Below are 24,696 nucleotides of genomic sequence, written 5' to 3'. Positions count from 1 at the left end.
ACTGCTGCCTTTTCATGTCTTTTAACTTTATATTAATACCTTTGCTATTTACACAAAGCAACACTGCCTTTTTTTGAACTTCACAAGAAATGCCCACAAGCTCTTATCTTTTGATCTGCTTCACGGCTGCATTACAATTGACACACATGATCAAAAGTTTATTTTACTTCAGCTATGTACTCTACAATTAGTGCCTTTTTTTTTACTGCCCTTCCTTTTTTTTTAAAGTCTTAGATTTGTCAGACTCTTCCAGACAAAACCCTCATGTTTTTCCCCCAGAAAATCTTAAACAGGAGAGATTTAATTCTGGATCAATTTCCCCACAGTAAAACAAGCAGTTGAAGAACTTTAGGATCTTAGTTCGGGAGGTGTATCTGGCTGCCGGGAAGGATGGCTGCTTTGAAATGCTTCTAATTCTAGGAGAGCTTTGTTGATTCTGCTTATGATGGGGTATGGAGTCAGGTCCACTTTAAATCTGCTAAGAGAAATTAAGCATTAGGCACATCTGTGTTACTGTAAGACCAAGTCATTGTGTTTTAGATACATTTTGCAGGATGCAAAACAAAGATCTTTTACAGTCTGTTCACAATAACATATTTTGCATTGTGGTAATTGGCAAAGAAAAAAAGTGAAGAGATCAATGAAGGGAGACAACAAAGCCTCTCCCTTTATTTATATACTTGAATTCTCTTATTATATGAATACAAGAAGAACAGGAATGAATGTTTCCAAAATACTGCAGAAAAAGAACAGACGGCTATTCCTTTCACACATCCTAAAGGGTAACAATCTGTCTCCTAAATCTGAGAGTTAAAAAGAGAAGCAAAGGCAAAAAGGAGCTCCCCCTTTAACACACTAAATCTATGTTTCCAAATTTCTGCAACGGAAGCCCTTTTTCCTTTGCAATAAGCCTGACTAACACAACTTTGAGAATCTAGCCTTCTTCCTTGTAACTGCTGTTAGTGGCTTAACATTCTGGATTTAGAAGAATTCAGGCAGTGAAAAAAAAGATAAGGGCAGAACTGGAGGAAAAGCTGAAGAAGTTGTGAACAGTGGTGGAGTAAAGAGAAGATCAATATCATGGAATTGCCAAGAAAAATGGAAGTCCAGGTCAAAGGAAGCAGGAGTCTTTGCTTTAAAAAATGGATATTTTGGTAGAAAGTTGTGGACAGGGTATAGAATAGACTTTTTTTGTGCACTGTGAGGAGAAATGTAATGTTCTTATATTCTATCATTTTAGAAAATTAGGTTTTATATCAGTTTTGAATCAAACCTCTGGTAATTAATCAGAAGGTATTTTTATAACAGTTATATGTATCACTTGTCCAAATAAGGTGGATGTGTGTGTGCACACAAATACTGAAACAAGCATTGTAATATCACACACTGTATGAAATAGGAGGAGCACATAGCACAATGCTCATTTAGTCATTTTGACAAACACACTAGATCAGAGGTCCCCAAACTTGGCAACTTTAAGACTTTTGGACTTCAACTCCCAGAATTCTCCAGCCAGACCTCTGCAGTAGATCTTGCAGATGCTGATCTGAACCCTGTCTTTTAATAGAGAATTTTCTATTGTGGTCTGCCTGGAGCATGTGTTTTGCATCTTTTTATAAATTTTCTATTTAGTTGCTAAACCTGATCCGGGCAACTCTGAAAGTCCTTTCTACAGCACTGAATGTATTCACTTTTTAAAAGTTAATAGTAGGGTACATTTTATCTTTTTGTTTTAAATAAAATTTGATTTTGGTTACCTCCTGAGGGCAAGAAGGAACAAACCTCTAGTTACACAAAGATGTTTTCCCCCCCAAAAGGCAACTGGATTTTCATGGGGTTTTTCCCTTTCAAAACATTTTGCTTCTCATCCAAGAAGCTTCTTCAGTTCTAACTTAGGGGTGTGAAACTGGTGGCCTGCAGGCTAGATGCACCACGCTCAAATGGGAAAAACACAAAACAACATGTGATGGCAATGTGCTGTGGCAAGTTTGATACCTGTGAACTAACTGATGGGGAATGGAAGGATTTATATTCTTTGCAGTCATATGATTGTTAGACTCTAGCACCCCTACTGACACACTTATGTACTACATGGCACTAAGGTAGCATTAACTGAAATCATTTCTATTTTTTCTTTACTTTTTAATTACCAGAAAGGGCAATGTGTGGAGAATAAGGAAGAGGATCTTGATGGAGATATGCAAAAACTGTCACCTAAGCAGAGAAGCTGAAACATTTTTAAAAGTCCCAAACAGGACCACATTCAGAAGTGGCTCAGGCAGACTTTTCCTAATTTATTAGAATATAAGGAGGAGAGGTGGGATAGGACAATCAAATTCTGTTATTATTGCCAATCTTAATAAATATAAGTTTAACTTCCATGCGGAGTTAATTTTTCTGGTCTGGTTTACCTAATGGGGCTAAGGGGAAGACATGAAACATTCCTTGGAAATTAGGTGGTGCCAACGGGAATTACCAACTTGGGGAATTGCCCCAAATCAGGAATTGAGACCAGGGTAGGAAGACCCAGAAGACTTTTGGGAGAGAAATTTTGAGATTCCCCAATCTTCTACTCTATGGGCATTGCCAAATGTTATCGGACCACTGAGACAGTCATCTCCCTTAGAGCTTGTGGAATTTCATTTTTCTTACCTCTCAGCATTATATACTTGGGGAACCAAGCAAAGGTCTGCCATGGTCACCTAAAAAAAAAAAGCACAGATAAATACCAATTCAAGATGCTTTCTCCTGGAGCTAAAGTCTTGTTACAATAAGCATCAATCCAGGGAAAACAGTATAGCTTTTGTAATATAGAAGTTAAAATAATGGTGATTTTTGATAGTTTTTGCCTTAGGATTCACCTGGCTTTGGACAAGTTTTTCTACATCTCTTTTTCCAATATCTTAATGTAAATAGTGATCCTAGTTCTCAGCTTACAACTGGTATCTTAGAGAGTTACAATGGGGGTATTCCCTGGGGGGGCGTACTTGTGACCTGGTTCTGAAGGATGCCGCCCCTGCAGTCATGTGACCATACTTTGGGTGCTTGGCAACCAGCCCGCATTTACAACTGATTACAGCATCTTGAAATCACATAATCTTATGACGTTTTTGCTGAAAACCGGCATTTACTTTTGATTTTTGGTAAAAATGGCCCATTGATTGTTAAACAACCATGGCATTTGCTTAGCAACCATCACAACTTAAGTTGGTGACCTGTTTTATGGCTGTCACAACTTAAAGCAGGGGTGTCCAACCTTGGCAACTTTAAGACTTGTGGACTTCAACTCCCAGAATTCCTCAGCCAGCTGGCTGAGGAATTCTGGGAGTTGAAGTCCACAAGTCTTAAAGTTGCCAAGGTTGGACACCCCTGACTTAAAGCATTATGGTCATACTACCTGTGTATGCCATTTGCTTGTGGATTTTTTGTTGGGCCATTTCATGCTGAAACTATTCATTGCTGCCAGGATACAGACAAATTATTTCTGCCTTTCTTAGACAAATGAATTCTGGAATGCTCCCCAACACACTGATGAATGAAACATTACTAATTATAAGTTTCTGAGGCTCCTTTGTGATCAGAAGCCTATGACCTCAGCTTGTGATACCTCATCCCCAACACAGTAGCAGCCAGCTGTTTCTTGCAGGATCTGTTCCAGAGCTGTAAGGAAGAGAAAACAGAACCATTGTGGAAAACCAGGAACGATGTTGAGCTAAAACAGACTGCCATTTACAATATTCTGAGTACAAGATAAACAGCATAAAAGAATGAAATAATTCTTACATATTTTGTTTAATTTGTGGTAACATGCAAAAGTAGGATTTGGGCTGAAACATTGACTTGGGTGGGAAAAACATACTGCCAACTTATTCAAGATAAAAATGTAACAATTATCTTTTTGATTAGAGTCATAACCACCAATGTCTAATTCAGCATCCTACACTTTTCCACTTCTTTCCCCAGCCAGTGTTACTAAGCAGCTTCTAATGTCAAACCCTGGAGCCATGTTTGAGGGTCTTCAGAGTTTCCACAGCAAGGCTGGATGGAGCTGTGGGAAAGGGAGAGTAGAATAGAGATAGCTGAGGAAATATGTAGCTAAAATAACATTCATTCTTCTGGGGACCAAGGACACTCTCACCAGCACCTGGAGGGGCGTGGATGGGAGGCATCTGGGATGGGGAGAGAGACCTGATTGGAGCATGTGATGGTTGTGTGTGATTGGGGGGCGGGTGGAGAGAGATCTTTGGATTTTGAACTGAGTGGGGAAAACTCAGGGAACTTCAGAGTCGGGTTTTCACCAGCTGAGCCAATATGACATGCCTAATAAATCTATACTTTGAGGAACCCAGCCTTGGAGTTTTGATTCATATGGGCTGTTACTTGGAACCCTGACATCTAATACTGGAGACAACCAATACACTATAAGTAAGAGCTACTGGTACCTTCCATGAATTTGTCCTGTGTTTCAAACCTACCCAAGTTAATGGTCATCAGTACATCATGTGGTAGTAAGTTAAACATAATTTAATTATAGGCTTATAAAGAAGTATTTGCTTTTGTCAACCTTAATAATTCCACTTCATTAGAGGAATGCTGATTTGAGCAGAGAGAAAAACTATTCTAGGGACCTAATAACTATTTTCCTCTCATACATAAAAAGGTTTGGTACTGAAAAAATATTTAAACTTTTTAACATTGTTTTTTTTCTCACTTGTTTTCATTCAACCAGCAATAAGACTTTTATAGTATTCTCCATGAGTTTTGCAAACCATCATTCATGCTTGGATTTGACAGTGCATTTTAATGGTTGACTATAAAGATAAACTATAAAACATTATATGAAAAATTTCCTGGAGATCTATTCCCAGATAGATAGTTTCTCTAGGAAAGGGGAATATTCTATTTAAAGTTCCCAGAAGCAGTGCATTAGGTTAATTGTTCTGCAGGGTTTCCCAGTACAAATCAGGCAAAAGGAAAGGCTTATTCGGAAAAAAGCCTTTGTCACATTTGGAAATGACTTAAATCGAGACGAACATCTGATACTGAAACTTGCCTTTGAAGCCTTGAGAAATGATGCGTTGTGCCCAATCTAGTTTTTTCTCTCCCATCTGCTGCAGGACAGCTAGATTCTGAAAAACATAAGGAGTGTCTGAAATATACTACCTATACATACATTTAGCATATAGTTTGTCACTGAACAATGGTCAGATCTTACTCTAAATCAGTCTAACTTGCAGCATCAAAAGGACAGCAAATACTATTGTTAAGCAAGCAGTAATCTATATTTCAATCTATATTACAAATGGAGAACCTATAGCCTTCTAGATGTTGTTGAATTCCAATCCTAACCAGAACACCTAATCACCAGGGACAATATATTAAAAAGTCCCTAGTTTCTGAACTCTGCTTTATAACAGTGGAACAGATGAAACCGAGTGGAATAAACCTGTCCAACAATCAGTTTTCAGTGACATTTCCTATTGTTGTCCCATCCTTTTTGAAAAAGATATTTTTGACATGAATGGTATTGAAACAAAACAAAAATAAAGATATCAATCGATGTTGAAGGTCAGAAAGGTAACTAACCCTGCAAAAATCAAGCTGTACATTATGTAACCATTTCCTCATCACTCCATCCAGTATGAACATAAATGAGCCTTTATTTATTTATTTGTATCTCACCTGTTGTTATTTTTACAAGTAACTCAAGGCAGTCAATGTATCCAACACACTTTTCTTCTCCTATTTCCCCCACAACAACAATCTTGTGAGGCAAGTTGTGCTAAGAGAGAGTGACTGGCCCAAAGTCGCCCAGATGGCTTTCATAGGTATGGCAGGACTTGCACTCATGGCTTCCTGCTTTCTAGCCGGGTGCCTTAACCACTAGACAGCTCTGGGGTAGCTAAGAGTTGTTGGATACAAGATGGGCGGCAAATAAAATTTAAAAATAAATAAGTGCTTGTTGTACAAATGAGACCCCAGATTTGCTTTTGCAGCAATTACCACAGGGAAAGAAGGACTGTTTCCTTCACTTGAAAGAAAGTGGCTAACGCATACAGGAATAACACTCTCCCAATGCTCTTCCTCTGCATAATTTCTGGTTGAACACTATACATATTAAATATGAGAACTGGTACCAAAGTATTCTTGTTTACATCCTTTCCATTTCATACATAAAGAGCCAATTCCTTATGCTGGTTATAGCTATGGTCCTGCAGGAATAGATAAGACAACAGCCTGGCCATATTTTCTTTCAACAACAGAACCCACCTTCTGGGCAACAGGACTCATCTTGTGGCCACATGTTTAGCAGTGCTTGCCAACTAGATTCTACTTACCAATCATGTCATAATTTAAATCAGAATGTCCTGTTTGTAAACTATTTGAAAACTCAAGTGTTTGGAGCAAGCAGGCATGTTTGCTTTGGAAATCAAACCCCAAGTGTCCTTTCTTGTGTACAAAATAGAGCACCTTAAAGAAATGTCCATGTCTTGTGTGCTCAATTAGCAATCCACACCAGGCACAACAGAACCAGCATTTTCTGGGACAGCGTTCTCTGTATCAATGTCAGAAATGTAGTTGGATCCATAGTGTTAGAAAGAAAGGCAGCCAAGGCAAGAAAATGCTTACCTGCAGTGGTTGAATTCCAGAAGCAATATGGTTTGAGATCATCCGAACCACAGCTCTCTTCTTTGGATCCTGCGGAAGGAGCCTCGGGAATGGCCGGCTGTCTTCCAGATACTCTATGATGGCTAGCTGAAATAGACAGAGATTCGTTCATTCATTCATTCATTCATTCATTCATTCATTCATTCATTCCCAAGGCTGCTCAACTGCCAACGGTACTGGGCAGTTTGCAGAGAATTAAAATGGTTTGTTGATTTGCAGGGCCTATAGTCCACTCTAAGCTACCAACCCAGAGCAGCATAGCAACCATAGCAATTCAATTCAACCACTGTCCCAGCTGTAGCCTGTGAGAAAAGCAGGATTTGTAAGGCTCTCTAAAGAAGCTTGGGAAATGCTTATTGCAAAGGGTAGATGTGGAAAGAAAAAAATGTATATAAGTCTGTAAAAGATATAAAAATGTATAGGTCTGTGCCAACCTGGAGAATGGCAGTCCTACAAATATTTGGTCCCCGTGCCACGCAAGGCCTTGTACCCAGGTTCTGCATAAGTAGCACTGCTCACATAATGAAGGAATTGCTTGGGTATACTGAAATGATGTATAACTGCTGCATTCTGGATCAGCTATAATGTCTGAGTCTTCAAGGGCAGCCTCATGAAGAATACTCTTCATCATTAGGCAGCAGTGATCCTAGGGAGCTGATCAAAGAAAAAAGCCCAAAGAATTCCCATCCGGAATTGCAGTCCAAAATATCTGGTTAAGGCAAATGCTTTCAGCCTATCCTGGGCCAGTGTCTGTATATTAGGGATTCTCATAGTTAGTTATGTTGTGGCCTTCCTGCTAGACTAATACTTATTAGGATACCAGATGCCACACTGGAAATACTCAGCCAACATAGCTCTAGAAAACTTTAAATGATCCTTCCCAAAAGAAGACTTCAAGGTAAGCAGGGTAGGAGAGCCACAAGCAAAAATCTTGTGCAATGTCCATCATGTCTAGTTACAACCAGTTCCTTTCCTCTTTCCCAATAAATGTGTGCACGTAATACACTAATGAAATCCCTGTTGCAAGAAACAACAAGCCCAGGACTGCAAAGGGCAACCTGTCCCTCCCAGCCTTGTATCCCCCAATAATACCAGTGTGGAGTTTGTTGGCAGTCAGACTACAGATGCATTGTTTTGCAACATCTCATAATTCACTGACCACAAGAAGCATTAGATATAAATCGTTAGGAATTCCCTCTGGTCCCCTCTTATCTTATCTTATATTCTGCCTTCTCTCTGTTTGCCAAATTGCTAATCTCAAGGTCTTTCTCTTTTTCTTTCACTTCTAGGCATGTGTCAAAGGGTAATTTCTCCTCTTGGATCTCCTTCTAAGAGGATGTAGCCTGTTGGATCCCAGTTTTTTCTGGCCACCTCATTTCCTATATTTTCTGTAAATGAGGCTTTTTCGGTTGGAATTACAAAACCCGTTCCAGTAATCTCTGCACAGGTTTGGTCTTGTATTCTAGGAATACAAAAAGCTTCCTCCAACATAAATGACTTAAACGCTTAGGGTTAAAGAAAAGGAAAACTCTTCAATATTGGGGTTGTCTTTCTTTCTAACTTGGTTCTTTAGACTTTATTGTCTAATTATTCTAGCGTGGATCCTTATCCTTATGGTCCTTATCTTTACCTAAGCCTCCCTTCTGGAATTTTACGAGAATGAGTGCTAGGGCAATTATATTGCCTGTTTCAATTGGAGACCTTGGATGCAACCAAGAGCACCCATACAAGCCATGTGAGGGGGTGTGAGAGGGCATGAGTATGGACTAGGGCAGGCTCAGTCTCAGCTTGTGGATTCTGAGACCGTCACCACTCCTCCTTTATCATAGATTTCTATTGCTCTACTGGACAGTTTGTCAGCCAAGTAAAGCAATGGTGGCTTTACTGTTTACTAGGCACCGTGAGAGCCCCTGATCAGCATGTAGGGATAGTAGTAAAGCTTCTCTATCAGTACCATCAACTCCCTATAGATCAGCTGTCTCATGTTCAAAGCAAGCCTGCCAAACAGATAATCGGCAACAGATTGCCCACTAATAAAGCAATAAATCCTCTCCTGCTTTTCCAGATTGGCAGGTGGGACAGCATATTTTATGTTGGTTTGGGTTTCTGCTGGCTGAAGGATGGGTAGAGAGCACTTTACCTGAGCCACGGAAATATTTGCTGGGCAGATTTCTACCAGTAGCGAATACATTTCTAAAAAGTTTGATTTTTGTGGCTTGGCTTCCAAGGGTCCAAGGACAGTACCTCTAATGCAATGACAGCATCAGAACGAGTGATCAAAATGTTTGCCTTTTGTCTGGAGATGGGGAGGCAGGTTAAATTAGGAAAATGCATTTTGCCCTTACGCTTGAGGGAAATAAGGCGAGATTGAGCTACTAAAATTAGTGCTTCACCCCCATCCCATTCCTACAATTGGGGAATACTCTCATTGCTACATACCGTATTTGCCGGGCGTATAAGACGACTTTTTGCCCTGAAAAACATGCCTCCAATTGGGGGTCGTCTTATATGCCGGGTCGCCTTATACGCCGGCAAATAGTAATTGGGAAGCACTGCGGCTGCCCGCGGCTGAGGCACTTTGCGCACCGTGGAAACGAATCCCGTGAAGCCGAAAGGAGCAGCCAGCCTTCTCCCAGCTCCCAAGGAAACGAGGCTCGCACCGCCCGAGCTCCGCTGAGGTATCCGGCTGGGGCTGTCAGGAGTCGTTACCGCTGGCGCGGCTCATGTGGCTCCAGTCCGCGTTGCCTCGGGAAGGAAAGGCAAAACCAGGAGCCGCTGCTGCCATTGCAAGCGCTGCCGCGGCTCTTCCTTTTTGCCTTTCCCTTCCCAAGGCAATGCGGGACTGGAGCTGCCAGCCACCAACAACTCCTGACAGCCCCAGCCGGATACCTCAGCGAGCCCGGCAGTGCGAGCCTCGTTTCCTTGGGAGCTGGGAGGCTGGCTGCTCCTTTCGGCTCACGGATCATTCCCACGGTGCACAAAAGTGCCTCAAAAAAAAAAGTGCAAAGTGGAAGGCGTGCGGAAGAGGGTGAGTATATAACAAACTATATTTTGAGTGGAAATGTTGGGGGTCGTCTTATATGCCGGGTCGTCTTATGCGCCGGCATATACGGTACTTGTGCCGGAACCACATATTGTCATTCAATCATGATTTCCAAAATGGAGTTGCTAGATTTACAGTAAGTTACGAATTGCATCATTACTAATGGTGTCAGGTAAACTCATTCTAAAAACACAAGTTCCATTTCTGGAAACCATCCACATAGAATCTTTTGATTTGTCTCATGCTGGAAGCCATACTAAATGGGATAATATTTGCAAGTAGGATCAGCATGGGCTTTATTCACGTGGCTAAGATGACCAAAAAACAGCAGTCTTGCATGGTGTGCAAAGTCCTTAGTGTAGCCAACAGAAGCAAGTAAATAATTAACAGAATCGGGTTACTTACAGACTGGGAGAGAGTGATGCCATCGATTTTGATGGCAGGGACTTGCTGCATCGGATTCACTGCTTGAAAGTCTGAAGTCATCTGGAAAAACAAGATAATTCCTCAGGCCCTTGGATTCTTCAAATTAAGCTGAACATATTCAAGGAAGTTCTTGCAAAGATGAAAATTCAGGGGATTTTCATGGGGTATAGGCTTGTCATTTCATTCACTAAACTAAATGTCTCTCCTTTCAGGATCACACTTGCACACAGTATCTTCCATACATTGATTTAAACCAGGGGTGTCCAACCTTGGCAACTTTAAGGCTTGTGGACTTCAACTCCCAGAATTCCTCAGCCAGGACACCCCTGATTTAAACTGATATGTATATTCTACTGCATTCCACAGGGGAAGATAAAGACAAGCTCAATTCCTGGTGACTTCATGAACCCTCCATATAATTTTCTTGCCAACAGCATTGAAGTGGCTTGGGCTGCTTTCTCCTGAGATGTTTTACAACTTCTTTGTCCAGGCCCCAGCTGCCATCAGCTTCAACTATAGTGCTGGACCCTCAAACATTCTTATTGTAATGCAACACTCACATACTATATACAGATAAAAAGTCACATGCCAATTAATGGCTACACTTCTAATTTTGAGTGCTATGGATCTTGTTTTATTTCTTATAATGAAGCCTTTTACCTATTGGCCAATAGCAACTACATTGGGTATGATATGTAACAATAATTTTTATCTCAAAAAAAATAAACTGAAGATTGAGGATTTGACTAAAAGACAAGAAATGGGTTTGGAATTCCAACTGCCAAATCAAGTTGCTTTTAAAGACAAATCACACACTTGCCTTTGAAAACCAGAACAAAGTACCCATTTCCCAGAAAGTAAGCTGTAACCCTCATGGAAATATATGTATACAATACGAACTGCAAATAATCATTCCACATACAATGTGTATACAATTTCCATTCCCACCAGTACTAAGTTTTGAACAGAATATCAGAAACCACATTCCAATAATCAAATAAGCAGATCCAGGAGGAGTCGATTTGGGGGAATAGTTTTAGGATGATAAGGAATAGGTGATTTCAGTACCCAAAGAATTTTAGACTCCCATTTTATTTTTTAAGGTTTTCCCCCAAATGCTGGAAGGACATAAATGTTGATCTACCTCCTGGGGAGGCACAAAACAAATGCAAGTGGGCCATCTTTTTTACACCTTTATCTTACACATGCACACAGACACACAAATCCAGGCAATCCTCTTTTCACCTCCTGATCCCTTTGAAATAGTCTTCAGCATGAAAGAAAGGCAGAGAAGGCCCTGTGTCATCAGCAGTTAACCAAGAATGGAGTATCACTGATTCATATTCCTGGCGCTGTTAAAGAATTGAGTCATTGAAAAGCACCACAGGGGAACATTTATCTTGCGTTATTAATTATAATGAGCAAAAATCTGGCTTCTGATTAAGATGAAAAGAAGAATGCTGCTGGATTAGACCAAACTCCATCTTGTATCTTTCTTCTCACAATGTCTGGTCAGATGCCTCAGAGAAGCCCATGAATAGGACACGAGAATAATTAAACAAACTGCTCCAAAGGACACGGGGAAGGATCATTTTAATCCCCTTTAAAGAACTTGAGATTTTACAGGAGACAGCAAGTTCTTAAACGACAAAACTGCCATGGATAAAATGAGTGCTGTTCTCAATGAACTGCCTGCAGAAAGAACTTGCCCATGTGAAACAGGATATTGAAAGCCAATCTCATTTTCTTTTGTACTATAGAATGTGGAATGATATTTAAGAACCCTAGAACTCTCTTTTATAGTCAATGTCCCAGGACATTCAAATCTATTTTATCTTCAATTGCCTAAAGAAAATCAAGAGGACTTTTTTTTTCAGCTAATGCATTTTATTAAATTAATGTTTTATTAAAAATTGTAATATTAGTGTTACCAAGTTTCTGATTTTTTTGTTATAATAGACCAACATGGTTCTCCTGCTACAATGGCTGCAATTACCTGCTGTTAGTTCAAAGTGCCTTGGTTTGAAATGTCTCTAAATTCTGTTACAATATTTATAAAACTTATACAGAGCAAACTAGTAAGTAATAGATTTATCTGCTAATTGATGTTATTTTCTTTCTTTTGCTTTACAGTAATTTTATAACTTTATAATGCACTGTTACAGGTGTTTTTTTAATATTCCATATTTTTAAATTACTCTAATTACTATAGTTCATTTATATTATTACATTTGCTTAACTTCACTTTTGTCATATTTAGACAACACTGCTATTATTACATTTGCATAGTTTTCATGTTAATTATATCTTGTTTTTCATAATATTTTGTTTATAATATTTTGTCTAATCACGTTTAGACAACACTAAAGCTAAGGCCGTCCTTATCGTATTGGTTCCAGATGTTGTTATATATTGTTTTTGCTTTGGTCAATGATCATAATAATAGGGATTTCCTTACCTGCTGCCCTCCATCCTTTATAAGATTTATGGATACTTGTTCATAGGCAATTCCCTTCAGAGCCAAAGCTACCAAGAGAAAAGTTAATACAATTACCTATTATAACACAGAATTGTTTAGATTTTTAAACTTTTGTGAAATGTTCTAAATTGTAACAAAATCAGTAAAATATTGCAATAATTATTAACAAATTTATTGCAATGAAGACCATTTGTTTCTGAGTAAAATGGATGATGCCATAATTAAAACCACAGTAGTTGCTTCTGATTCATTCTTACCAGCTTGCCAACCTGATGAGCTAATCTGCACCCTATGCTAAGCACAATTACAGGTATTCAATTAACTGCCAAGCCAGGAGTTGTTTTTTTTGAATCACCCATGTTTTACAAAACTGTAATAGCTGCATTTACATAACATACTGCAGTGGTCTGTATGAAAGAATGGAAGGAATGTGGGCAAAGAGAAGCTGCCAAGGAAATGGTAAGGTAAGAGATAGCACAGTTCACAGCTGGATAGTGAGCGAAGCAAGAAACCCAGAAGAGACTCACCCTAGTTTCTTGGGCTGTAAAGAAAAAAAGGGGGAAGGGTACAGACTTGCAAGTCTACACTTTCAGACTTGCAAAATTCTGTTAAATGTAGCTTTACAATAAAGGAGAATTAGTTGATCTGATCATGTTTCCTTCCTGATCCACCTTGTAAGGCTGGCATATACTAAGAGAGAAATTGCTGGGAGGTTCAGTAAGTGAGCAGAATGTTCCCCTTATTTACCCATTAAGAACAGCAGGGCATCTTATCTAGCTATTCCATCTTATTCTTATAGCAAAACATAGATGAGGTGACACTCTGCCCTGTTGGTCTCTTTCCCCCATTGCCATCCCACTCCAATGACTGAAATGAATGAAGCCTGGGAATTAAAATGGCTACACCATCAAAGGCTGGGTGGGTAGGGCTGGTTGATGACTAGAGAGAGTCCTGAAAAAAAAATAAGCATCTGGTTCCATTTTTACCTCCCCCCACCCCGCACTGGACTTCATTGATTAGCCATCAGAGAACCATCAGAAAAATAATGGGCAGTTTCCCACTCTCCCTTCCAGAGTTTATTTTTTGGAGTTACCAGCATCAACATTGATTCAACGGTACAAAATATATACCGGTTGAGTTTAAACTGGCTATACGGAGTAGCAATCCTACAATCGCTTATCTTGCTCAATACACTGACCAAGTATGTTATAAATCCTGTCTGCCAAGGTGCTACATTTGATAAGATCCCTAAGATGGGTCTTTTCTGCCATGGCACTTGCTTATGAAACATCATTTTAGGTGAGCGTGGCTCCCTCCTTGTTAATTTTCTGAAAGTCCCTCAGAACCAGGCCTGGGGGCCACAAGGGACTGTTGAGTTGCTGAGCTGGCTCCATTGCATTTAATATCTGCTGCCCGGACTTCTCCTTTTAATCGTAATTTTTCATTCTCTGAATTTGGTAACTGTTTTATATTACTGTTTTATTCTACAGTGTCCAGTGTCATTTTTTGCGAGACATAACTGGCAGTTATATAAATATGATGAATGAATAAAGTAAAAGAATGCTCAGTGAATGGTTCAACATTAAACAGGAAGCAAACATTGGGGCATTTATGTAATATTTAGCATGCTATTGTTTTGCTGCAGAACATGCTAAATATTACATAAATGCCCCAATGTTTGCTTCCTGTTTAATGGTGAACCATTCACTAAGCATTCCATTTCTTTTTACACAATCTTTATTTCCATCATGTATCAGTCAACAGCCATTTGCACAGCTAGGAAATGGACCCTTCGTACAGGACTCTATGCCTTGAGAAAAGCCAGCAGTGTCAGGGTTGTCCTAATCTCTGGGATAATGTTTCATAGGGCGGGTGCTATGAGAGAAAAGGCCCAGATTAAGAAGACCTAGTGTCATGGATTTGCCCCTGGACTCTTCTCCAGATGTGAGATGGAGAAGGGCGAGTCTGCAGAGAAAGCCTGGAGCTGAGTGTTGGTCAGGATAATGGCTCAGAGAATGCTAGCTTGATTCAGCAGCTTCAGCTGGGTTAGATCAGACCAGCGACAGACTGAGGCTGAGGGAAATGAGCTGCAGCAATTTGGCCAGGAGGCTCCAGGCAAGGACTGAGAAGAGCTGCTGCCCATTAGCAATAAGGAGTGGAGTTCATGCCTTCTCCTAATCCAAGGACACGTAGAGCAGAAAGGAGACAGGCACTATGCCAATCAGCTAGGCTACTCATGAGGAGGCAACCTCGCCTCATGAAGGGCTGCACTAGCATTGCCCATTTATCCCTACCCTAAGGACTTGAGTATTGCTGGAGCAACATGCCCACTTCTGTGCTCATGCCATGTATCCTGGCCTGTTTGGCTCTTGGACTGCTTTCTTGGACTTAATGTGTGCCCATTGGACTCAGTTACTCTTGCTGCACTTAGAATCTTAGAATCTGGACTGTGCAACGAAGGTGCTTTCCAAGTCCTGTTTGGGGGGTTTGAATAAACACTTTTAGAACTCTTGCCGTGGGGCAGCACATCTGTCTATGCTTGCTTGGGCAATATTTTTTGCAGCTTTTTCTAAGTATACACACTTATTTGGCACTTTTTAATTTTTGCAGGAACTATTCTCTTATATTCTCTTAATTTTTATTAAATTTATGTGCTGCCCATCTCTTTCATTGCATCGAACATTCCCATTTGTGTATCTACATAAATCCATGTTGTGGTAAAACATTCCTTCCTTCCCCCACTGGGTTCCAAGCACCATCTACATTCTCTTTCCTTACATCTGCTTTCCATTTAGTCTGCTGGAAGAATAATAATCTGTTTTTCATACAAGACTATGTGATATATCTTCCTGAAGAATTTAACTTTCTTTTCATTAAAATCCACTCTTGTCAGTACTTATGAAATGTTCTCATGTTTAGAAGCTGTTATCATTTTTGCATCCTTCGCTAATTCTTTTATCATAAAATAGCAAATCAACAAAACATTTAGGTTTGCTCCATTGCCATGTAAACCCAAATTACTTATTCCAAAATAAATAAAATAAAAACACGTCATTTCTTTTTCCATATATCCTGTAATATTAACTAATCAGTTTTTGAAACTTTGTTCATTTTGGTCCTCTAAACCCTACTAGCTAGCTAAAACCATTCTTGTTTATTATACTTCAGTTGTTACAACTTTTAAGCTTACTATTTACTAGTATGTCTTTAACATGAGGATGTAAGGAAGAAAATGTAGCATCTGCATTGTGTTATTTTTTTATGCTCAAACTGTAATTCTAATTAATGTCAGAATTTCCTTTTTTAAAAAAAACAATCCGAAGATAGAAGGATCAATCACTCACAAACTCTTCTGAAAGATTCCACTTCAACATCATTAGATGCATGGAGATTGCATATATATTAAAACAAAGGAGTAAACATCACAATTTTTTTCTGCTTTATGAACCTATCACATAGTTAAACATATTTGCATATTTATTTATTTATTTATTTTTGTCAATTGTTTACAAGATAATAGGTATAAGTAAAAACATAGTTATGAATACATGGATACATATCAGAAAAATTTAAAAAAGAAACAATAGGGCAGGGACGGTAGGCACGTTGGTGCGCTTATGCACGCCCCCTACAGACCTCTTAGGAAAGGGATGAGGTCAATAGTAGACAGTCTAAGGTTAAAGTTTTTGGGGTTTGGGGAAGAAACCACAGAGTCAGGTAGAGTATTCCAGACATTGACCACTCTGTTGCTGAAGTCGTATTTCCTGCAATCAAGTTTGGTGTGATTAACCTTGAGTTTGTATCTATTGTTTGCTCTTGTGTTGTTATGGTTGAAGCTGAAGTATTCATTGACAGGTAGGACATTGCAATGTATGATTTTATATACTATACTAAGATCGGACCGAAGGCGGTGTAGTTCTAGGTTTTCTAGATCTAGAATTTCGAGTCTGGTGGCATAAGATATTCTGCAACGAGTAGAGGAGTGGAGAACTCTTCTTGCAAAATATTTCTGGACTTTCTCAACTGTGTTAATATCAGATATGTAATGTGCGTTCCAGACTGATGAGCTATATTCGAGTATTGGTCTAGCAAATATTTTGTATGCTCTAGTTATTAGTGTAATATTACCAGAGAAAAAGCTACGTAAGATTAGGTTAATAACTCTTAACGCCTTTTTGGCTATGTAGTTGCAGTGGGCTCTAGCATTTAGATCGTTAGAGATGAGTATTTCAAGGTCCTTTACAGAACTTGGATCATCAACAAGGTCTTGACTATTCAGCCTGTATTTTATTTTCTGATATATATTTTTTGCCAATATGTAGGACAGAGCATTTATTTATTGAGATTTGAAGTTGCCATTTATTTGACCATTCTGATATGTTGTGCATATGGGATACTGCATTTTCCATTGCTTTCACATGCTGAGAAAATGTGGAATATACAACCATTTGCATTTGGATAGCATGCCATTCCTAACTGTTAACAGTTTTCCAGTTGTTTTGGACAACAGCTTCCAAAGTCCTTTGCTATTAGTCATTCTGGTCAGAACTAAGGTTGAAAGCTGAAGAGCGAAACATCTAATAGATAATGAATTAGGTTCTTTATTTCTGTCCCAATGTAAAGAGACTTCTTCCAATCCACCTAAAACAGTAATTTGCTTGCTGCCACTCTGTAATTTACTCAATCACTTGAGTAATTGTTAAATACAGTTAAGCAATTAACTGCATTTCAGTAACTAAAAATCTGTACCAGATTTTAACAATATTAAAATATTAACAACAGGAATGAACAATATTGCTATAAATAGAATCCAACAATTATTCTTACCGATTCGCACTCTCCAGGAGCAGGAGCTTCTGAAATAAGTGTAAAGAACTGGCTGGGGGAAAAAAAGGTGAAAGCTACAATTGTAAGCTCATTCATTTCAAGCTTCGAACTGCATATAATATAAACTTCTGTTGGAAGGTTAAGCTGTAGAGACTAACAGACCTAAGTAGCAAAAATCCAAAGAAGCACTGATTTTTAGCAAAGAGATTAGTAAACCAACAGCAAGTCCAGAACAGTAATACTATTAAGATGGAATTGCAACATTCATGCTGACTGTCTGAAGCTGAATTCACTCACAAAGGGCAGTTGAAATACTCCATTTTTGAAGAATCTTCCACCATTGTAATTTGTTTCATGAAATTTTGAAAGAAGATCATACACAGACAAGATTGTTCAGAAAGCTGCAGCTACTGATTTAAAAAGGAGCAGGCTCTGAAGCCAAACGATGATTAAAACAGAGAAGTATGAAAAAATGTGTAAAAAACCACCCCACAAATGCAATGGTATGACAGTTCCCAAACTGTATCAAAAAAATCCCACTTTATTCTCACCTTTTTGGAAGTCTCCATGCTAAGTACAGTGTGCATATAAGAGTACAGTATTCCTCAGAATGAAAGCTAACTCAGATAGTCTTGGCTGGGGCGGGGAACAGGAGCTTCACTTGCAGCCAATCACAACTGTCTAAATGCAGAGGAACAAAGAAATTACGACAGCTCATTCCTCCACAGATTTTAATCTAACATACTGAAGAAGAAAATACAAGCGACAATGCCATGTCTATTCTGCTCAACAGAAATTCATTTTATTTTATAGAATTGGCTAATAGTGCCCGCCTTTCTAAGTTATCTGCATTTCCTTCAATTACATAATTCAATTCTTACAGGATTCAAAGCATTATGAAAGGCCTAGAAAATGCAAAACAGAAGGCATAAGGAAAGAATGGCTGGAGCAGAATAATATATATTTGCTCCATCATTTCCTTTCAGAAGAACTTGTGGGCTGTAGCTCCTTTCGCTTAATATTACCTAGCCCTCAGTGGTGGGATTCAAAATGTTTTACTACTGGTTCTGTGGGCATGGCTTGGAGGGCGTGGCTTGGAGGGCGTAGCAGGGAAGGTTACTGCAAAATCCCCATTCGCTCTCCACCCCACTAACCTGCTTCCCAGCTCCGTTCTTCTGTGCAGGGCAACAAAAGAAGACCCAGACAATCAACTGGGGCTCAGGAGGCAGAGAACAGATGGGGGCGGGGCCAGTCAGAGGTGGTATTTGCCAGTTCTCCAAACTACTCAAAATGTCCGCTACCAGTTCTCCAGAACTGGTCAGAACCTGCTGAATACCACCTCTGCCAGTACTTCTTAGTGAGATGCATCAGGACCTGCACATGATATAGCATAAACACACTTCTTTAAAAGGAAAATAGAAACTCAAATTAATACTGTGATTGAATTTCCATTACAAGTAGTCCTTGTTTTACAATCACAATTGAGTTAAGTGAATTTTGCTCCATTTTATGATCTTTTGTGCTGCAATTAAGTGAATCACTGCAGTTGTTAAATTAATGACACCATTGTTAAGGGAATCTGGCTTCCCCATTGACTTTGCTTGTAAGGAGGTCACAAAAGGTGATCACATGATTATGGGACACTGCAACCATCATAAATATGAGTCTGTTGCCAAGCATCTGAATGTTGATCACATGACCACAGGAATGCTGCAACGATTCTAAGTGTGAAAAATAGTCATGTTGCTTTTTTCACAGTGCTGTTGTAATTTTGAATGGTCACTAAATGAACTGTTGTAAGTCAAGGACTACCTGTATACTGTTGACTTTATGATATTCTTATTAGAAAATATAGCCTGTGGGTACGTGTGTTTAGAAATCAAAATGATTTGCGGACTTCCGGTTTGAGCTTCTTCGGCGACAGACCAAAGCCTCGTCTCTGCGAGGCTTCGATCCGTGCTTGCCGCTGGAGCGCCCCGAGCCAGCTGGTTTCGGGGCTAAGCCACCCTGTAGAGGTGGTGAAGAAGGGGGAGACTGCCTGCAGGGTTGAGGAGAGCCGCATCTCTCCTCCCCAGCTGGCCATTACTCCCTTTCCCAAAGGCGGTTGTAGCGGTGGTCAGAAATGGCCACCACAAAGAAGAACTCGACCGGAAAAGAATGTGCAGGAGGAAGATAAGAAGAGAAAGTTTTGATTAACCAGGTCAAACAGCAAAAGCAACAAATAAGGTACCCTGGAATTGAAACTATAAAAAAAACCCAATAACATTGTTTCCTAAGAAGATTTTTAAGCTGCGAAGGAGAGAGAAAAGGGAAAAGATTTGGGGTTTTTTTTTCTCCTTTTCCTATACTGACAGCTAAGAGACTTAAGCAAGAAATTGGAAAAAAATCCACTTTGACATTAATAGGCATTTAATGCTGAAAATAAAAAGTCAAAGGGATAATAAAGAGGATAATCAAAAGCTTTTGAAAACAGGAAAGGAGAGAAAAAGAATAAAAGGGCAGGATCTGGAAGGGAGGAGAGTACCTGAAATTAAAAAGAACTTACACAAAATCTCAACACAACTTCCAAAAGATACATTTTAACTGAAATATTGCAACAAGAACCCCAGGAAGAAAAAGTGGAAAAAGAAATAAGAAGAAATAACTTGGGACTATTTGGATTACTTGATGATTTCTGGATTTTTGGTTATTGTATTTGAATGACTAAAATCAATTGGGTGGTTGTTTAAAACTGTTTAAAATGGCTCCACTTTAAGGAGAACTGAAAATGGAACTTAAAAAGTACAAAGAAGATGCACAAGAAGGGAGAGGTTCTTTTGGCTTCATATTTCAGTTCTTAGATATGGAGATTTGGAAGTATAAGAAACAAGAAATGCCTGCAGAACAAGAAGATTGTGACAAAGAAGAAGCCATCTTTAATGAACAAGTAATCTTAGGTGGGGGGAAAAATGAAAGGGGGGAAAGAGAATGGAAAGTTTAAGATTGGGAAAAACAACTCCCCCCCAAAATAGAGTGAACAATAAGTATAAAATCAGAAAGCAACAGAAGAGGGAAATGCAGAAGAGAGAATTAGAAGTAGAGACAAGGTGGTAAAAAGGGGAGGGAGAAGATGAGAGGGAAGAAAGGAAAAGAAGTTATAAAGGACAGAAATCAAATGTAGAGAAACAGGACCTATTTGGAGATAATGGGTGAAAATTTAATGGAAAAAGGGATTCTGCAAAGGTACATAAGATAGTATTGTTATATTAGAAATAGAAATAACTTTAGAAAATATGAAACAATGTATGATTAAAATGTTTGATAAAATAGCTATCGTAATTCAGTGGAATGCTTGTCAATAAATAATTGTAACAAAATGAATATTTAATGATTTATAGAACATATGTGAAGAGAAATAAGGGAAAATTAATTATGGAGATTATATGTGTTTTTAAGGAAGTATAATATTTAATTGAAAAGAAGTGTTAAAGATGTTAAGATTTTAATGATTATTAATGATAGAACTGAATTGCAATGGAATGAGGGTTTATAATTACATATATTTATAATCTTTTTTTAAGAATATAGAAAGTACCAAGCAGAATTCGATTGGAAGTTATGTATTATGTATTATATTGAAGGTCATAACCTTAAGGTATATATTGAAGTTTAAATAAGAGTTGAATGGATGTAATTAAAAGATATAAAGGTGTCATACTCCAATTAGTAACTACAGGAAAAATTTGTTTAATGAGAAAAGATAATATGAAATTGAAACAGAACAGACAAAAGTATAAATATAATGATTTGAATTGAGATGAGATAATCAAAATAAAACTTGAGAAAATTAAAAGAGGGGAAAAACTATATAGAAAATGTAGAATAGTATAAGACATGGAATAGAACACAAAAAGGAGCATGTAATTGAGCTTTGTGTCTGTATAAAGAAGTTCAACCCGGGACCATGCTATTTTCAAAAAAGATGTTTTACTTGTATTTTGTATGTGTGAAAACCCAAATAAAACTTTATTTTAAAAAAAAGAAATCAAAATGATTTGCTAGTCAATGTTGAAACATTTATATTGCTTGTTTATTAGACAAAAAAATCATTTGGCTTGAGAAAGGATCTCTTATCAGTGATCCTAACAGGAAACTGATAAAAAGGATAGTAGAAGCCCTAGTATGAATTATAGTTACCTTTTCTCAGCCAAAGAGAAACAAAAATAGTTCAAGATCTTTTCAAGGCGATTTTCAGTCACATCTACATTCACTGTTTATCATTGTTAACAGAAATACAGCTACCCAATCAAGTAATTTATGAATTACTACATCTAAATCTTGTCTTTAAACTGTGGGACAGATGATGGCTCAAAATTGTGGGGAATCTTCATCATTTGGCTTCAAAGCCTGCTCCTTCAAATACATACTTTACTAAAAATCATGTTTCATATGACATGCTGGACACCCCTCCACCCAAATATTTTACATTAGTTGTTAGTCTACTGCAATCATCAAGGACTAGCAGTTAACATAAAAAAACTCAATTAAAAAAAACACAGAAACACAGAATATAACCAGCAAAGAGGAATCAGAGTGATGCAAGCAACATTACAATACAAGTCCTACTCCTTTTCTACATGCATTGTGACACTGAGCTTCAAGGACTTTTTTTACCATTTTAATGAAATCAGTGAGCCGACAGATTCCACTCAATGTAATAACCCTTTGATTCATTACGTGCCATCAACCCTAATCCATAAAGTACAATAATAATGTATTCATCAAGTATTTGTAGATTTAAACAGGGATATGTACCTTGATTTCTTTTTTAAATGGCTATACAATTAATTTTATAAATTTAGCTCTATGATGCATTGCTTCCATCAGCCATTTCTCTCAGGCCTTTGCCATTTCCATTAGCACTTTACTTTTGCTACAGGAGGGAAAGAGAATAGGTAGCATGATAGGCCTTATATATGTACATATTTTAAGTCTGCTCACCTTCTACCCCACATGTTTCTGATACCATTATTTCTCCAAGATCTCTTAGTAGAGACAAAAAAATAGAGCCCCCCTCTCCCATTTCACTTGAGAAAGTCAAGTGTTTTTCCCTATTCTGATTTACCTGCACTTTAAAACAGGGGCTTCCAACCTTGGCAACTTTAAGTCTAGAGGACTTCAACTCCCAGAATTTCCCAGCCAGCTTTGTTGGCTGGGGAATTTTGGGAGTTGAAGTCCTTCAGGCTTAAAGTTGCCAAGGTTGGAAGCCCCTGCTTTAAAATGTACTTAGATGTAAAATATAATTAGATGTAGCAGCCCTCTTTTTCCTCATTGCAAAATCTAGATAATAGTAAGTGGTATTATGCACTGGGCTTTGCTCTTATTTGCCAGTTTGGGGGCATTTGTCAGGTACACTGACTTTCTCCCTCTCCAAATCAGGTTAACCAGCAGCTGGTCAGTTCCAGTTCTCCGCTTCACAACAGAGAGAGCCAGTTTGGTGTTTTGATTAAGGTACTAGTTGTTCCATAGACAGGAAACCTGCTGGGTCACCTTGACCCAACACCCCTCTCTCAGCTGTAGGAAGCAGGCAATGGAAAACAGCTTCAGAAATCTTGTAAGGGAAAACTGCAAGGACCTGTCCACCCAGTCACAACTGACTCAATAGCATACAACAGTTGCTACCGAATTACTGGTAGTCCTCAACTTAACCGCCACAGTTGAGCCCAAAATTTATGTTGTTGAAGTGAGTTTTGCCCCATTTTACAATGTTTCTTGCCACTTCATTTGTTAAGTGAATCACTGCAGTTGTTAAATTAGTAACACAGCTGTTAAGCAGACCTGGTTTCCCCATTGGCTTTGCTAGTTAGAAGGTCGCAAAAGGAAATCATGTGACTCTGGGATGATGCAACCATCATGTGACTCAGTTGTCAAGCATCCAAATGTAAATCACATGACCACAAGGAGGCTACAACTGTCATAAGCATGAAAAATGGCCACAAGTCACTTTTTTCAGTGCCATTGTAACTTCAAATGGTGACTAACAGAACTGTTGTAAGTCAAGGACTACCTGTATGTAATTGCACAACAACAGCAGGTTCTGCTTTCCTCTTTTCTAGTTATATTGGCTCTAATAACTCCTTTTTCCAATTATTTTCTTTTTTCTTTTCTTTCCTTTTTTCTTTTTCTTCTGATGCCCAAATTGTCTTTAGGAGGAGAGGCAGTCAAGAGTCCTGAAAAGGACTGATGAAATTTGTGTTTCATTGATCTACTGACAAGAGGTTTTCTCTGCTGCTGTAGATATAATAAAGGGGGAGGGCAGGGAAGCCAGAGGGGAAAAAATCACCATCTTTCTAGATAATAGTGCACTCACAAACCAGGAATCTAGGACAGAGGAAAGGCAGTAATGAAGGAACGTCAATAGGTAAAATGGGTAATAAATGTTGTGCCAACTCAAGAGACTAGAGTGGAGAAGAACTGGATTCTAGGAATTCCAGGAATTGCATTTCCTAGAAGTTTATTTATGGCCCCAAATATGCTCCACCCTCTACCTCTGGCTTCAGGTTTCAAACCCTTATTCAACAGCATGCAAAGATTGGTCACAGCCCTAAAAGACTTCAGAATCTGCATTAACCTCGTCTGGACGGTTTAACTATTACTTTAAATATTTAAGTTAACTATTAACCATTAAACTCTTTCAAGTTGGATAACCAAACTCCAGTCAGGTTGCTAAAAGATGTATTCACGATGACAAAACCCCAACTACATCGTGACAAATACCTTTGCTAACGCAGCACACATCTCGCACTCTCCCCATTGACACGTATTTCGTAGGGAGCCAGGCTCCTTTAAAAATGGGCGTGGCCTCGGCCACCTCACGTTCCGCGCTGTACTATTAATATTAGCTAGCTAGGGATTCAATGAATTTTACGCCATTCCGGCGAATTGTTGGGATTGTGGGAGTTGTAGTTTCCTCTCTTCCCCAGCTTTTCTCTGTAATTCTGAAGAGCAACATGAGGACCTTTTTAATAGCTTTATTTATTTGTTCAATTTCTAAGGCCACCCATCTTAGTCAATAACTCACATGCTTTGGACAGAAGTATGTGTTTTAGTATAATATAGCTTAAATTGGTTAATACGTTATTTAGAAAGTGAATGTGTTTCCCATTGGGATTGAATGCAGTCTTGTTCATTAGGTTCACTGTAATTTGACTGCTTTTTTTTTTTTTTAATTCTCTCCGGTGTTATCACTGTCCTTTTTCACTATTAAGAAATG

The 24,696-nt window shown here is 38.7% G+C and overlaps 1 protein-coding gene across 9 annotated transcripts; it reads right to left on the bottom strand.

Moving 5' to 3' along the window:
* Positions 1 to 143: 143 nt before the first annotated feature.
* On the bottom strand, positions 144 to 24,256 carry GSTZ1 (glutathione S-transferase zeta 1). Of its 9 annotated transcripts, none has more exons than XM_087951995.1 (11): positions 24,201 to 24,256; positions 23,133 to 23,222; positions 17,996 to 18,125; positions 17,445 to 17,496; positions 12,597 to 12,664; positions 10,118 to 10,198; positions 6,631 to 6,756; positions 5,054 to 5,129; positions 3,608 to 3,660; positions 2,653 to 2,702; positions 144 to 478 (listed from the first exon to the last, which is right to left on the bottom strand). In XM_087951995.1, the coding sequence occupies exons 3-11, from the start codon at positions 18,029 to 18,031 to the stop codon at positions 349 to 351; spliced, it is 672 nt and encodes a 223-aa protein (XP_087808121.1). In that variant the 5' UTR covers positions 18,032 to 18,125; positions 23,133 to 23,222; positions 24,201 to 24,256; the 3' UTR covers positions 144 to 348. The 9 variants fall into 9 exon arrangements, with proteins under 9 accessions (XP_087808121.1, XP_087808126.1, XP_087808125.1 ...); XM_087952000.1 differs by having other exon boundaries at positions 144 to 475; XM_087951999.1 differs by lacking the exon at positions 23,133 to 23,222 and adding an exon at positions 22,239 to 22,356.
* Between the last annotated feature and the right edge of the window lie 440 nt (positions 24,257 to 24,696).

This window comes from Notechis scutatus, chromosome 1 (assembly GCF_049901735.1).
Source record: "Notechis scutatus isolate UNSWTSFEM ecotype Mainland chromosome 1, rNotScu1.2, whole genome shotgun sequence".
Taxonomy (NCBI): Eukaryota; Metazoa; Chordata; class Lepidosauria; order Squamata; family Elapidae; genus Notechis; species Notechis scutatus.
This window is presented reverse-complemented; position numbering and strand designations above follow the sequence as displayed.